This window comes from Cyrtonyx montezumae, unplaced genomic scaffold (genome assembly GCF_038088225.1).
Source record: "Cyrtonyx montezumae isolate F1298 unplaced genomic scaffold, pur_monq_1.0 scaffold_30, whole genome shotgun sequence".
In the NCBI taxonomy this organism is placed as follows: Eukaryota; Metazoa; Chordata; class Aves; order Galliformes; family Odontophoridae; genus Cyrtonyx; species Cyrtonyx montezumae.
This window is the reverse complement of record NW_027072035.1, coordinates 1,495,277-1,510,641: the sequence shown is the minus strand read 5'-3', so window position 1 is coordinate 1,510,641 and position 15,365 is coordinate 1,495,277. Positions and strand designations below refer to the sequence as shown.

Sequence of the window (15,365 nt, the reverse complement as noted above, 5' to 3'; positions counted from 1 at the left end):
CAGGAAGGCTGTCAAGCATTCTGTTTGTGGGATTATTATTATTATTATTATTATTATTATTATTATTATTATTATTAGATTTACGTAAGTAAATAAATTCCTGCATCTGTGAATTAAATTATTGAGTGGGAGTGGTACTGTTATGAAGACATCTCTTTACTTGTTAATTTTGAGATAGTGTTACCAGCCCTCTGCAGTCTTAGTGGTTGATTCTGTAGAAGCTGTGCAGTTGGAGCTGGGCAAGATAGTGCCTCCTGTCAAAGAGGATGTCTGTTTACTCACAACTTCCTAGAATCATAGAATGGCTTGTGTTGTAAGAGATCTTAAAGAGTATTTGCTAGTATTCTTGCAAACTAGTGAAGGATGGCTGTGTGATCTTTAATTTCATGTTGAATCTAGTTTATTTTAGAAGTGGAAAAAAATGGCAAACCACCTGTAGGGTATGTCTTCACTTTGGGAAATAATTATAAGGTTCTTTCAGAGATGATGATATCAGTTTAGCACTGACATTATACATTATTTAATATTCTGTAGAAACCTCAGTTTAAAATGTATGAAGATAGTATGGTTACTCTATCGTGAAGCAGGGAATACCACTGTTAAATTAACCTTGTGAACTTATGGAATCACAGTTGTTTGAGTTGGAAGTTCCAATGTTCCACTGCTTCACTACACTTATTGTAAAAAACTTTTTCCTTATGTCCAGTTTAAATCTTCCATTTTTTAGTTTGTAACAACTTGCCTTTGTTCTATCACACAGACTGCTGAAAAGTCCATTCTTTCTTAGAGCCCTGAATTACATACTGAACAGCCACTATCAGGTTTCCATGGAGCTTTCTCTTCTCCAGGCTGAACAGCCCCTGCTCTCTCAGCATGTCTTCATGGGGTAGATGTTCCTTCTTTGTGTATGGCTACTGCCTTCTTTTTTCAAACATCTATAATATCATTCAGAGTTTTAGTGATTGAAAAATTCAGCATCTTGTACTATTTTTTGTTTCTTTTTAGCAATGCAGTTTCGTTATCTTAATGGTTCAACACTTCTGCTAGTGAGTGCTGTTCCTGTGGATGTTAATAATCAACTTTCCTGTTCATGACCATATGCCTGTTCATTATTAAATGCAAAATAGTGATAGCCATAGTAATAGTAGTGGTAATGGTAGTAGTAATAGTTCATAGGTTCATAGGTTCATTAGGTTGGAAAGGACCTACAAGATCATCTAGTCCAACCATCCTCCTATCACTATCCCTACCCACTGAACTACTAAATCAAATCCCTTAGCACCTCATCTAAGCGCTTCTTGAACAGCGCTAGGGATGGTGCCTCAACCACCTCCCTAGGCAGGCCATTCCAGTGCCTGACCACTCTTTCAGAGAAAAAATGTTTCCTCAGGTCTAATCTAAATCTTCCCCGGTGCAACTTGTGGCCATTCCCTCTCGTCCTGTCATTATTTATCAGGGAGAAGAGGCCCAGCCCCTCCTCACCACAACCCCCCTTCAGGAAGTGGTAGAGTGCAATAAGGTCTCCTCTGAGCCTCCTCTTCTCCAGACTAAACAATCCCAGCTCCCTCAGCCGCTCCTCATAAGACTTGTGCTCCAGACCCCTCACCAGTTTTGTTGCCCTTCTCTGAACACGCTCCAGGGCCTCAATGTCCTTCTTGTAGTGAGGGGCCCAAAACTGAACACAGTACTCGAGGTAAGTCGTCTAAATTAGGTCATCAGTGCTATTAAGGTCAGGTGTCTTCCACTGAGGTGTATATGTCAAGCTTAGCCTGTAGCAGCTCAAAGCATAGACAGTTGCCTTTGCACTGACCTTTTTTGAGTGGGATTAAAATGTTATTAGAAACAGTAACAGGACCAATGTACTGCTTTTCTCTCTCTGCTGTAGTCACTACATGCTGCTATCTCCTTCTTTCGTACCAGGTTGGCTTTGTGTTAGTTGGAATGAGTTCCTGTGCTATATTTCAAGTGCCTTAGGCATTGTGGGGTAGGATTGAGCGTGTGTGTGTGTATATCTGTGTGTGTGTCTGTCTACGCACTGCAGTGTTTCTTGGCTCTGTTTCACATTTAGCTATATGTAATGAAATGTAGGGCAGTAGAAGCAGAAGAGTGCGCAGGACATACAAACAAACCATAACCACTGGTCAGCAGCATACTCTGATGTTGGCTATCTTCATATGGTATCAACAAGAGAGGATAGAACGAAGAGAATATAGGAAACGTGGGACATCTCACACATGTGAGAAAGAAAAATGTGTTGCCTCTAACACTCTACCTTCAAAAAATATTGAAATGCCCTATTTTAAAGTTGACAGTGTTTGTTCATGTTGGGTTCACTTTTTTCACTGCAGGCTTTAGCTGCTTGAGAGTGGTATATATTTGCTAGCTTGAAGTATTCAGTTGAGATAAACAGATTGACACTATTTTGGCTACAGGAAATGTATTGCCATTATTATGAAGTAATTGAGAATTTACTAAAACCGTTTTTTTAGGTATTGTCCTTCCTGCAAAAATGATTCTAATGAAGTTGTAAAGGCTGGAGAAAAGCTCAAACAGAGTAAAAAGAAAGCAAAGATGCCATCTGCCAGTACTGAAAGCCAGAGAGACTGGGGCAAGGTAGAGTGTATTTTAGAAATAGCTATTACTCTTAATTGTTCATGTATGTGCTACATCTGTAATTATATATGCACTGCACAAAATTCAGTACTGGGTCACACAGACGAAAAGACAATGTTGAATCCTGCCCACTATCTATTGACAGTTAAAGAAGTGGAAGAATTATTAAGTTTACTAGAAGTAAAAGCAAAAAGAACGACTCCCAATCCCTCCAAAACACCGTAAGCGCACATTACTTAAAACATTCCTTTTAACAATTCTTAATGCATTTTAAAGTGTGCCTTCATTACAATGATTAGATTTCCTGACATATACATCTTATTTTACAACTAAGCTTCAATATTATAATACTAATGCATGCTGTCTGATGTATTTTTAGGGCATGGCCTGTGTTGGTCGCACTAAGGAATGCACTATTGTTCCTTCAAATCATTATGGGCCCATACCTGGTGTTCCCGTTGGGACGACCTGGAAATTCAGAGTTCAGGTATGTTGTTTCAGTGTGATCTGTAGTTGAAGAATAATAATGTATGAGTTTGACACTAATGTAAGTTTAACTTGATAACTGTTACCAGGACAAAATAAGCAAATACGCTACAATACTGGAAGTGATGACAGTCGTAATGTAATAAAAGCATATTGATTTTACAGTACAGCTAGTAAGTAGTGTTTTAAAATATCTGAACCCTATCTTAATTAGAATAAACAAATTTTACCTCTGAAAATTATAAGTAGGATACTTAGTGAACTGTCATCCCACTTTGGAGAGTTAGGCTGTGGATTTCAAAAATAGTAGGTGATGTAACTATAAATTGACTATACTTTGGATTTTTTTGTTCAGACTTAACTAATGTCCAACTCTTCATTTAAGTGGATGAGCATTTTAAACCAACATAAGTCTGTAAATAATGATCTGTCCATTCAGAATTTGATATTTCTTGGACATTCTTTTTCTGTTGGCAAGTATTTCTTAGGATTTATGGTAAACTAGATTGGTATAAAAATATGGCTGTAAAATAATGTCACCTGGACTGAAAGGGCACTTAATTTTCCCAGTCCGTTTCACATGTTAGTTTTAGAAGTACTGTGGCAATACTCAGAGGGACAGAACGTTTATTGGTATGATGAAAGGCACTTTATTTGTATACATATATATACATATATATATATATATATGAAGAATTATAAGGGGTTATTTATATATATAACCCATGTATATATATATATGTAAGGGTTATATATAAAACAAAGTTGGAACAATCAACAGCTCTTTTTTGCCAGTGCTCTTTTTTGTAGTTTTGAGATATCCCTTAGCCTGCAAACTTTACCCTGGTCTTATCTGATATCCCCAGTTTTTTTTTTATTTTTTATTTTTTGTTGGTCTGGAAATTAATAGTTCTTATTTTCAAAATCAGTTAATTCTTTGTCTCTTGCATGTGTCGTGGATGGTAACTGAGTGCTTTCCATAGCATCTAGAAGAGTAGAGAGGTGTTGGTTTTTTTGTTTTTGTTTCTGTTTTTGTTTTTTTTTTTCTGTGCTCAAGGTGGGGCATGACAAGCTTCTCCTGATTTGGTTTCTGAACCTTTCCTCACCTGCTTTGTTATGAGAAGACAATAAATGTTTTATTATTAAACTGTTAGAATAAAACAGTTAATAGCGTGCTTTCCTTCAGTTGTGGTGTCTTCATACTCTGAAGAATTTGGGATGTGGGAGGTTGTGCAAGTTCTATGGCTGATATGGTTTGCAGCACACATTTTCCACATCACAACAGTTTTGAGTTTCTTGGTAGAAACCACAATGATGAAGTTGAAAACTAAACTAATTGATTCTTTCTCACCTTAATGTACATGGTGAATTCTACCATCAATACAAAGATTGTTATTAATTAATTTTGTGCTGTAAAATTATTCTGTTCATTATCCTAGTGATTTTAATAGATGAGTAATTGATTAAGAGGAAAATGCTATTTTCATTGGCTATTTTATTTGGGCTATTTTATTGACTTCTCCTGTGTTTTTTGTGTGTGTGAGAGGAATTGAAATAGTTACATATTTACTAGTTTCCAAATTGAGCATGGTTTCATAAATGTCTAAAATCAGCTAACGAGAAGTTTCTAAACTCAGCTTTGAGAACTGAAAATCTCAAAACCAAGTTTCTTCACTGCTTCAGCTGTAATTAAAGTTATGAGTTCATATTTCTGTTAAAAATTCAATTGGTGACACAAAAGTTGATCATTTCCAGATCATTGTAGTGCTAGTAGGAAAAAGGAACAGAATTAGAAACCTGCTTTTGTCAGAAACTTAAGCAAAGTATGATGATTTTGTATACATATGTGGATGTGTAGTAGACAGTAAAAAGCAATTACCACTTATATGTAGCCATTTAATTGTTGTACAGACCAAACCATCTTACTTAATCTAAAAATAAAAAAAACACTTGTTTTCTACACAGGCGTTTAAATTGCACTTACATATTTCCCGTATGACCAGTATTCCTTATGAGAAATGGGTTTGTCTCAGCAGATCTATGAGAATTTAGAGGCTGTCGTTTCTTTATTTTTTATTTGCTTAGCTTTTCATGACACAAACTCTCTTTTCCCTAGAAGGAAATTGACTAAGTATTGCTTCTGGAGAGAGCATCTGAAGAGCATCTTTGGCATGACTTACTTACCAGAATTCATCTTTGGGGTGAATCACCTACCCGAAACCTAGATTTAATTTGATATATCCTGGAAATGAAAGAAGGGAGGGAGGAATGAATGAAAGGAATGAATGATACAGCAGGAAGGAAGAACACAATAGTGAGGCCTTTTTATTCAGCATGTACATAAATAATCTGGAAAAATTGGCAAATAGCTGATAAAGTTAGGTGAGAGTACTCAGTTGTCATGCATAGAAACCATGGGGTGGGGAACAGTTTTAACTTCATATGAATTGTATTGGGCTTTCAGCTACTTTCATAATTATTATTTAGGAAAGAGATCTTCTAATAGCTAGTTTTGAAAATATGCCATTTTAGTGCCCAGTAATGATTTAAAAAATACCCAAGTAAATCAAGAGTTAAAATATGATGAAAGGAAGGACTAGGAAAATATCAGATATTATCATCAACAATAATCAGAATGATTAAAGGAACTGAATTAATTTAAAATAACTGAAAAGACTTTTCATATTTAAAGGTAGCTAAAATGGTACTATAGAGTTGAAGTTTGCAAAATAAAGTAGTACAGTATGAAAGGCATAATTATGGAACAGTAGACATGCATACTTCTGTAATACAGAAAAGGGCTCATCAAAGCAAAGCAGATCAGATGCCTGTCTCAAAAGGAACAGGCTAGTTGTAGTTCATAAAACAAGCAGTACTCTTCTCTCTTAGGTACTATGTGTTCAAGAATTAAGTTGTTTAGGAAGCCAGAGCCACAGGCAGCTAGATGCTGAGAAATTGTACAAGGAGGTATCATTGTGTCTGTGCATATTTTTCATGATGTGCACAGCTGCCTTCTCTTGTCTGTTGTTAGAAGCAGCATTTTTTGCCATCTGGACCTTTAATCTGATGTGATGAATGTACGAGACTGTACCAAAAGAATGTAAACTCTTAGAGAAGTTGCTGAAGTATATTGAATGGAAGAAAGGTTACAGTATTGGGAAGGACAGAATCAGAAACAGATAAAGCCTAGGTTCGAAGAAATATGGGAAGATATGAAGAAGGATCCTGATTGTTTTTCTGTTGGGAATCTTACTTCTATTAATAGTATATTTGCATCTTGTACAGAGAAAACATGTAATTGAATATGCTATTCTCTTGTTTTTTCACAAAGATTTTTTAAAATATAATTTGAAATTAGCAAAGAGATGGTTAATACATAAATTTCTGTTGGAAGTGTATCACAGCAAACTTTATTGATGTTGAAGGTTTATGTTACAACAGCAGCTCTCAGGTGGTCTGGTAGCAACGTAGTTGCATATTCATAACCTGAGAGTTGTCCTGGTTGGATATCAGCTACACTCTATTGCGATGATGACTTCTCTTTCATAAAGCTGTGTGATAGTATTCCTCCAAGTTGGTCATTCTGAGTTGGTAGCATGTTACTTCAGTGATACCTGACACAGTGATCTTTACACAGGTCACTGTGACCTTCCTTACTTAACAATATAATTAAGAAATACGTGATGTTACTAAACTGGCAGATATCCATCTTCCTTGAATTTTTCCTAAATAACTGTAGCAATAAGTCCAGTCTTAAATACTGCCTGTGGGAAGAATAATGAAAGATTTTCCCAAAGAAGTATATATTTTCATCTTCTAACGTCACTACTGCTGTACATTGTCCTTCCATTTTCTAGGTGTCCTTACTTTTGTCATTTCTTCCTTAAAAACAAGTGGAATTCTCACTTTTAATGGCAGTCTCACATTAGCTGTTTACACAGATAACCCTATACAGATTTTTAAGCAGAAAATTCATTGTTAGAAGTGACTGTAGATGGCTGACTGGTTGGATAAAAATGTTTGAAACTGCTGTTTTTCTGTTAACAGGTGAGTGAAGCAGGTGTTCACAGACCACATGTGGGTGGAATCCATGGACGCAGTAATGATGGAGCTTATTCACTTGTATTAGCTGGAGGATTTGAAGATGAAGTGGTATGTTGTTTATTGAAGCGATGATTTAGCTGCTCTAATACACTAATGCTTGTAAAGGTAGAAGATTATGAGCCTTCCTGCTGATACAAATGTGTCTGTGAAAAGAATGACCTCTGGTAACAAATCAAAAGTTCTCAATGTTTTGAGGAGAAATATATATCTTCATTAGGCAGAACTTAGCCAAATTTTACACCATACAGGGTAGTTAAATTTTGATGCGCTTTCAGAGTCTGAATTTAGTATTATTTTAAAATTTTAATTAAGTGCAAGTTTTACGTTTTACGTACATGTATTACATTACATTTATTATTGCTTTTAAGTAAGATAGATGCCTCATTCTTTGGGTTTGTTTATATAATGTGTTTATTTTAATGAAGCAAGAATAAAAAGCTTCTATGAAAGAGTCTGTGAAGTCCTGAGTGCTCATGACTCCTACTGATAAATGCATTCTGAACTTCTTGGGAAAGTCTCAATAACTTTTGTTATTGTTCCTGAAGCTGCTGAAAAATTTTCTGCTTTGTTGTTAACATCTAAACAGAGCAATGAAAGCAGCTGTGTTGCTAAACAAAGCAGTAACTGTGTCCAATTTTCTTCTCATTTTGTTGACAAACATTTATTTATGAATAGATCAGTGTTCTCTGCAACTGAATAAAGTTTATACAAGGTACATCCCTTCCTGCAGTTCTCTTCCACAGGTGGGATTTTGAATCATGCGTCAGTGGAAGGATAAAGCAGTAAGCAATCTGTTGTTTTGACAACATGCCTAACTGGTCACAAGGAGAAAGGCACTGGATAAAAAAATATGCATCTGAAATAGCATCAGAATGTATTGTATTTTTTGCCAACAGCACCTACCTTCTGATGCTGCTGCACGATATTGTCTCTGAAGATATCTTTTTGTTGAACCAGTCACAAGAGTAGGTACTTACTGTTGGGGTACATTAATACTTCCTTTGAGTCAACCCCAACTCAATCTTTAGGAAACTTAACTGGTGCATCCTAAGAATATGCTCAGTAACTGTAGCCGCTTTCTTGCTACGCTGAAGATATTTATTTGCCTTGAGTTGTGTGTTTTGTTTGTTTGTTTTTGTTTTTGTTTTGTTGTTGATACTGATGTTCCCTTATTTCTGCAGCTATCATTATTCAGTTAATACTACTTAATAAACTTATTTGAGTTTTCTGCATGCCTTTTCCAGTTCAACAAAATGGCATTGTGAAAGTATGGGTTTTGTGAATATTTAGGTTCTGTTATAGCCTCAGTGGCATACATAATTTTCAAAAAGCATAGCCAGGGAGAAATATTACAAGTAATACCTAAAAATGTATATGAATGTCAAGGGTTTTTTTGCAATTTTCTGATGTAAGATGCAAGGAAAATGACTTTTATTCCCAGATGTATTTGCTTTCACAAGATTGAGACATAAATGCATTTTGAAAAACTATTTTATTGTAGGGTTATAACCTTTATTTATGTACTATTTATGCAGTCTGCTAACGTGCCATCTTAATTTCCATCTTGTGGCCTTAAATTAGATGTTCTCTATTGAGGTAAAATAATTGCAAAAATTTATTATAGGAAGTAGAATTCATTGTCTGGTTTTCATATAATGTCATTTTTTATGCTGTGTGCTTGGAAACCTAAGGTTCTGCTTACCCAGACTTGTCTGCAACTGTGCTCAAGTTAGGATGTTATGAGTGCTCTGCAGCAGTGAGCTCTGTTGGTAAAGGAATTGACCTCAAGCTTGATTCGTGATGTGTGTTACATTTTAAGATACAATCTTAAAGTTTCAAGTCTTAATTAGCAACTGTAATGAGAACATTAGCTGAAGAAATTATGAGAACTCTTTAAGAATTCCTAATTCTAAAAACTATTTCAGAATAGACAAAGCAGTTCCATTGGTGGTGAAGATGCAGTGCCACTAGTGTAGTGAACTGCTTACTTAAAAGGCTTTAAATCCGGATGTGAGACAAAATAGTTTGAATCCAAAGACCATTGTGACTAGCAGGATGCCTAGAAATCTGTGTGATGCACAGCTTTATTATTTATTTATTGCAAGTCTTGCCTGGATCACCTGATTCCAGAGTGAGCCCTCTTGAAAAAGAGAAGTCGTGTCCTAAACAATTTTTTGTATTATCTTTCCATGCTATTTTACCAAGGAAACAGTTCCTTGCAGATTTTCTTTTCTCCATTTTACACTACTGAGGTTGCAAAGTAAAAAGTTCAGTACTGACATTACACAGAGATACTTTCTGTCACCTCGATTGAATAAAGAGCTGAAAACCTAATGTCTTATGCCATGAAACCTGCTGTTTTCAAATGCTGTCGTGTTTCTGAGGTTTCAGGGCCCAATAGTTTAGTGTGAACTTGTAACTTGTAATGTGAGATGATTTGAGTATCTTATTATACAATAGACACCAAGTATATTTCCTCTCACTCTTTTTGTTGTTCACCCACTCTTGCTACCTCTGATACTAGGGATGTACTTGATGTAATCTGCTGGACAGTAGCTTCAACACTCACTTATTACTGCTGTTTCAAATTTGCACAACTGCTCCTAATTCTGTGACAGTCTTATGTCCACCTCTTCTGTTATTCCATACTGTTAGCTACCAGTCCATTCCAGGTTCTAATGCTAAAAAATACATTTCTGGTATCATTTACTGAATTTTATTTTCCTGTTTGTACTTGCATTATATGCAGAACTATTTTCGCATTCTGATAAACCTTAGTTCATTGCACAGACCGTTTCTGTTAAGTTTGATTGCTAGAACTATGTCTGTTATAGTAGTCCTAGCTGCCTATTTGTCTGCTTCTTTTATGACTGGGTGTGGAAACTTGGTAAATTCTGCTCCTATTCATGCTTTTCTAAAACATGGAAGAATGTTTTAAAACATTGAAAAACAATTTCAAAAATGGAAATCAGTGTTTTCTGTAAGAATTCCTTAGGTTAAGGACAAAGTATTTTTTTTCACAGAATTCTCTGCAAACAGAATTACAGACAGTGTTCTTGGACAGCATTAAAAATAAAAAAAATAAAAAAAGAGCCAAATGTTGTTTTACTAAGCATTGGCTACATTCCTTTCCATTTTTTAATCTACTTTAGCATTGTGTCAAATAGTTTATGATTTTGAACAACGAACATACCGAGATTCTTTCTTGCTCTATTCATATATTTTTCATGGAGATGTTTCATGATTATATTGCTATCATCAGTCTATTCCTTTTGTAAAATTTTGAAGTATCAGCATAGTTATACTAGTTGTAGCTTTTCCATTTTATCAAACCGTGAGTTTCTTGCAAAATTTCATCAATTTTGCAAGAAAATTAATGATGTTAATCATTTATTTAAATGCAGAAAATAAAAGAAAGATTGAAGTAACATTCTAATTCTATGTGTGGAGAAACACCTTGTCAAGATATATCAATCTTGTTTCCTCAACTTTGCAAAAACTTCTTATTCATGTCTTAGAATGCATGTATTCATCAAGCAAATCCATCCCTGTAAAATAATATTATCACAACCATCTTTATGTAATCTGTACTTTTCCCATTATTTATTTGGCAATCGTTGAAAGAGGACAAACAATTCAATTCTGTGATATCTCTTTTTATGCAATTTATTTCATGTCCTTTCTTAGTAACTCATTCTTGTCTTTTTAGTCTATTATTCTTTTGGAATTGTTTCATATGTGTTTCATATATTTTTGTCTAACAGTAGACAACATCTAGTTGTTTCTGCTTGTTTGTTGTTTTTTGTTTGTTTTTGGAGATTACTGGAGCACATATAAGCAGCCTATTCCAGAAAAGGGTAAACTAGAATTTATACAATATCTTCATTAGTTTTTGAGGGTTTTTGAGGTTGTGTTTTTGTGTTGGTTCTTTTTTCAACTTGATAGCATAGACCTTTTATTGCTTCTAGATGAATCTTTTTAGAGAAACACTGTAATACTGCAGCTGAATTTTTTGGCAGTTTTCCCTACACATAATGAGAGAATTTCTATAATTGTTTTTAGTCCTTGTATGACCAGCGTTGCTATTCCTGATTTTCCCTTTTGCTACTATTGTCAGTCACAATAACAGTCTAGCAATGGATCCACGGTAATATCAAACTTCTAACAGCTTTAAGAGATAGAGTTTTTCAGAATTTCACTGTAAAAATCCATAGAAATTTTACTTTCCTGTGTTTACCTTATACTATTCATGCTTTGTACAAAATTTGCATCTTCATGAAATATCATTTTAAAGCATTTGTCTTTCTAGAAATTCTTGACTTTGCACAGGGTGATGTGATTTTCTGTGACAAACTTACTAAATAAATAGTATTATTTACGTGTATGTAGATTTTGATGGACTTCGTCATACACGACAAAAGAGTTGCTCAACCTTTCTTCAGTTTAAAGAAAATTCCTTGTAGGAATTATGCTGCATAACTGCATCAGCTTAAAAAACTAAATGATTTTAAACTCTTACTAGATCAGAATAGCTGGAACTATTAATGTATTAAAGCATCTAACATAAATTTAAGTACACATGGCTATGACTTATTAGAACTCAACCCCTTGCAGAAGCTGAAGTGATCTCTCCAATCTGTTTATGATGTATTTTTGCAAACACTATATTATTGAAAACTAAAAGAAAGCTCTAGTTAGCGCTACGCTATTTGCTGGAGTGTGTCATTAAATAAATATTTTGTTTTTAAAAGTAATTTTTAAATGTCAATTTTTTCAAAACAGGCATTTTTTTCTAAAAAGAATTTTTGCAAATATTGTGAGAGTGATAGTGAAATGAAACACATCTTTTTGTATCTTGGACTATATTTTTTCTGTGGAGTAAATAGAGCAGAGAAAGTCACTTTTTTTTTTTTTTTTTTTTTTTTTTGATCTATTCATTTGCTTCGATTTGGAGTGTTAAAACCAAGGATAATCTTCTTGCACAGGATCGAGGAGATGAATTCACTTACACTGGGAGCGGAGGTAGAGATCTTTCTGGGAATAAAAGAATTGGAGAACACTCATTTGATCAGACGTTGACACATATGAATAGGTAAGTTTTGCAAATAAAATCCGGAAGTATTCCAAAACCAAAGACCTTTGCTATAGTGCTTTAATCAGAATGAACTTTTTACGAAGTTCATTTTGTTCTCAGTTGTACATGCTACTTCATGAAAACAGTGGTGCCTCTTGCTGCTAGCTGTTTTATCAAGCATTCTGTTTTGTTGGCTTCAAGAAACATATGCACCTGAATGAAGTTGGCTGTTGTATTATTGTTACAGCTACTAGCCATGTCTCTGGTTGAAATTTTCCCCACATTTTCTTCAGGGGATCCTGTTTTAAGTTGGAGAAATTTGTCAAAACTCTTGGAACTCTTGAGGCTTTGCAGCAGTATATTCCATGCTATACTTACGGAGTATAGCACGGTGCAGCTCTCCATTACTGATTTCAGTAAAAGTTCTTGGGCACATTAGTGCACAGGGTTATTATGATTCCATGTAGTAAGGTCAGAATTTGTTTTTACTTCTCCCAATATTTTTTTAAGGGTTTTTTTGTTTTTGTTTACAAATTTATATATATGAAATATCTTTAAAATCTACATTGTATACCTCAGTATTGCTGTTGTTTACAATATGGATTTTGGATTTGTACCAGTGCTGCTTACTGTTTCTTCTATTCTGAAATATGTGTTTTGATATGAGTCTGTTTTAGAAGGCTTTCAGTCCCTCGTTAAATTAGATTATAATAGCAGAGTTACTGCAGCATGATCTGGTAGGTATTCACACTGTTCTGCTACAGGTTTCTAAAGATGGACTTCATAGAGAATCATATCATAGAATCATAAAATGGCTGAAATTGGAAGGGACCTTAAAGATGAAGCTCCAACCCTCTGCTGTGGGCGGGGTTGCCACCCACCACATCAGACTGCCCAGGGCCTCATCCAGCCTGGGCTTGATTGATCCACAATGCGGCATGGACAGCCTCTCAGGGCAGCCTGTCCCAGTGCCTTACCGCCCACTGAGTAAACAATTTCCTCCTAACATCAAGCCTAAATTTCCCTTCTTATAGTTAAACACTGTTCCCCCTTATCATTATTAGACCATGTAAAAAAGTCAGTTCACCTCTTGCTTATAAGCTCCTTTTAAGTACTGGAAGGCCACAGTGAGATCTCTCTCTCTGCCTTTTCTTTTCCATACTGAACAAGCCCAGAAATACAGAAGATGGATAAAATGATTTACGTGTCCTTGAGTTAGCTGCTATTATTTAACTCCCTACTCTAGCACAGCTTATATGCTGCTATAAGAGGCATTTCAGTTACATAGAGGCTATTGGATAGTTTTGGTACTTTTTTCTACACAGCATTTTTCATTGTATTCATTATTTATATGTGTGTGCCTAAAAATCTGTCGTTACTAGGGAATAATTATAGTTTTCCTTTATTTGGAAAGAGGTTTTTTTCTTTGTTTGTTTGTTTTTTTAAATGAAGGATGTTAAATCTGAAAGGAGGATTTTTTTAATTGTATTTGCCTATATAATCCAAATTTTTGTCTTGATCATTGGCTGTAACATTTTTTTTGTGTGTTCCTTTTTCTTTTTTTTCTCATACATGTAACTTACGGCTTCCATCAGTTCTGCAGTTGTTGAACTATACTTAAAAAGTACCATGCTGCATGATAAAGCATAAATAAATAAATGAAATAATTATATTATTTCCCAGAAATATTTTGTATGAAGCAATCCTATTTATCTGTTTCTAGGGCATTGGCCCTTAACTGTGATGCTCCACTGGATGATAAAAATGGAGCAGAGTCTAAGAACTGGAGAGCTGGTAAGCCAGTGAGAGTGGTGCGTAGCTCAAAAGGACGACGGATCAGCAAATATGCCCCAGAGGAAGGCAACAGATACGATGGCATTTACAAGGTATTTTGATTTCTACTAGGTACAACATAACATTTTTTAACAGCTATTTTAGAAAGTCACGTGTATCTTACATTGTCAATTCTTTGTTACTACTTAAATAATTCTTGTAACTCCAAGACAGAGTTTTAGCTGTAGTCCGTTCTGCAAAGAAGTGAAATTATTCAGAGTAGTGGTAATAGAACATAAAACATGATAGATACTAACTTGAATATGTAAGCTATACACCTGCTTACTAAATCATATCAATCAGTGGAAATCAAATAACTTCCTTAATCTTTCCAATTGTGCTCTAGCTTTTCGTATGTTCGGAATCTTTTCAGCAGCTGAAATGAACGGCACTGTGTTTATCAAAATCAGAAAATTTTGCAGGTAATGGGGAAACTTGCTTAATGGTAATAATATTTGACTTAGTTTTCTGATTTTTTTTTCTTGGAGAATTCAAGTGGAACTATATCCTTGCATTTGACTTGTGGTACAATAATAGCAGAAATTCTGTATTTTTCTGTAGGTGGTGAAATATTGGCCAGAAATTGGAAAATGTGGATTTTTGGTTTGGCGCTATCTTCTGAGGAGAGATGACGTTGAGCCTGCACCTTGGACTTCTGAAGGAATGGAGAGGACAAAAAAACTGGGTCTGAGCGTACAGGTTCGAGTCAGAATTGGAGAGCTGTTTTGTTTCTTTACCTCAATTCAAGTAAACAAATTCCAGAAATAGAAACAAGTTATATTAAATCCCTGGTTGTTTTTTTTTTTTTTCTTGTACTTCACAGTGACAAAATCATATACCTACAGAACACCAAATAATTATCTAAAGACTGGAAAAATCCTTTTAAAGGGACAAAGCAGAAGGAATTGTGAATGGAGCTTTCTGTGTCAGCAGTGAAATACTGTGTATATATATACATATATGTATATAAAAATTAAGAGTCAGAATCCAGTGATAATTATTTTGCACAGATTTTTTTCAAGGAAATGTTTTTATGGTTGAGATCATTTAAGAAATCAAAAAATATGTGCACTTGTATATGTTTTTCTCTAAGTGTAGCTGAGGAGTTTGTAGAGATAATGTATTTCAGGTGCAAAAATAAACTAACCTGTAAGGACTCAGGCACTGCAGAATCCATGAAAGGTGAAAAAAATTACTACAGTTTCCGTTCTTATCAATGCAATGGATTTTCATATATATATCATTGTCTCATCCT

The 15,365-nt window shown here is 34.8% G+C and overlaps 1 protein-coding gene across 2 annotated transcripts in view; it reads left to right on the top strand.

Annotated features, from left to right (window-relative positions):
* Positions 1 to 15,365, top strand: part of UHRF2 (ubiquitin like with PHD and ring finger domains 2) — a 77,739-nt gene that overhangs the window by 55,885 nt on the left and 6,489 nt on the right. For both annotated transcript variants that reach the window (XM_065744172.1, XM_065744171.1), the window contains exons 7-12: positions 2,490 to 2,613; positions 2,993 to 3,100; positions 7,147 to 7,251; positions 12,189 to 12,295; positions 14,001 to 14,163; positions 14,672 to 14,809. In XM_065744172.1, the coding sequence (XP_065600244.1) occupies positions 2,490 to 2,613; positions 2,993 to 3,100; positions 7,147 to 7,251; positions 12,189 to 12,295; positions 14,001 to 14,163; positions 14,672 to 14,809 (745 nt within the window). The remainder of the gene's footprint in view (positions 1 to 2,489; positions 2,614 to 2,992; positions 3,101 to 7,146; positions 7,252 to 12,188; positions 12,296 to 14,000; positions 14,164 to 14,671; positions 14,810 to 15,365) is intronic.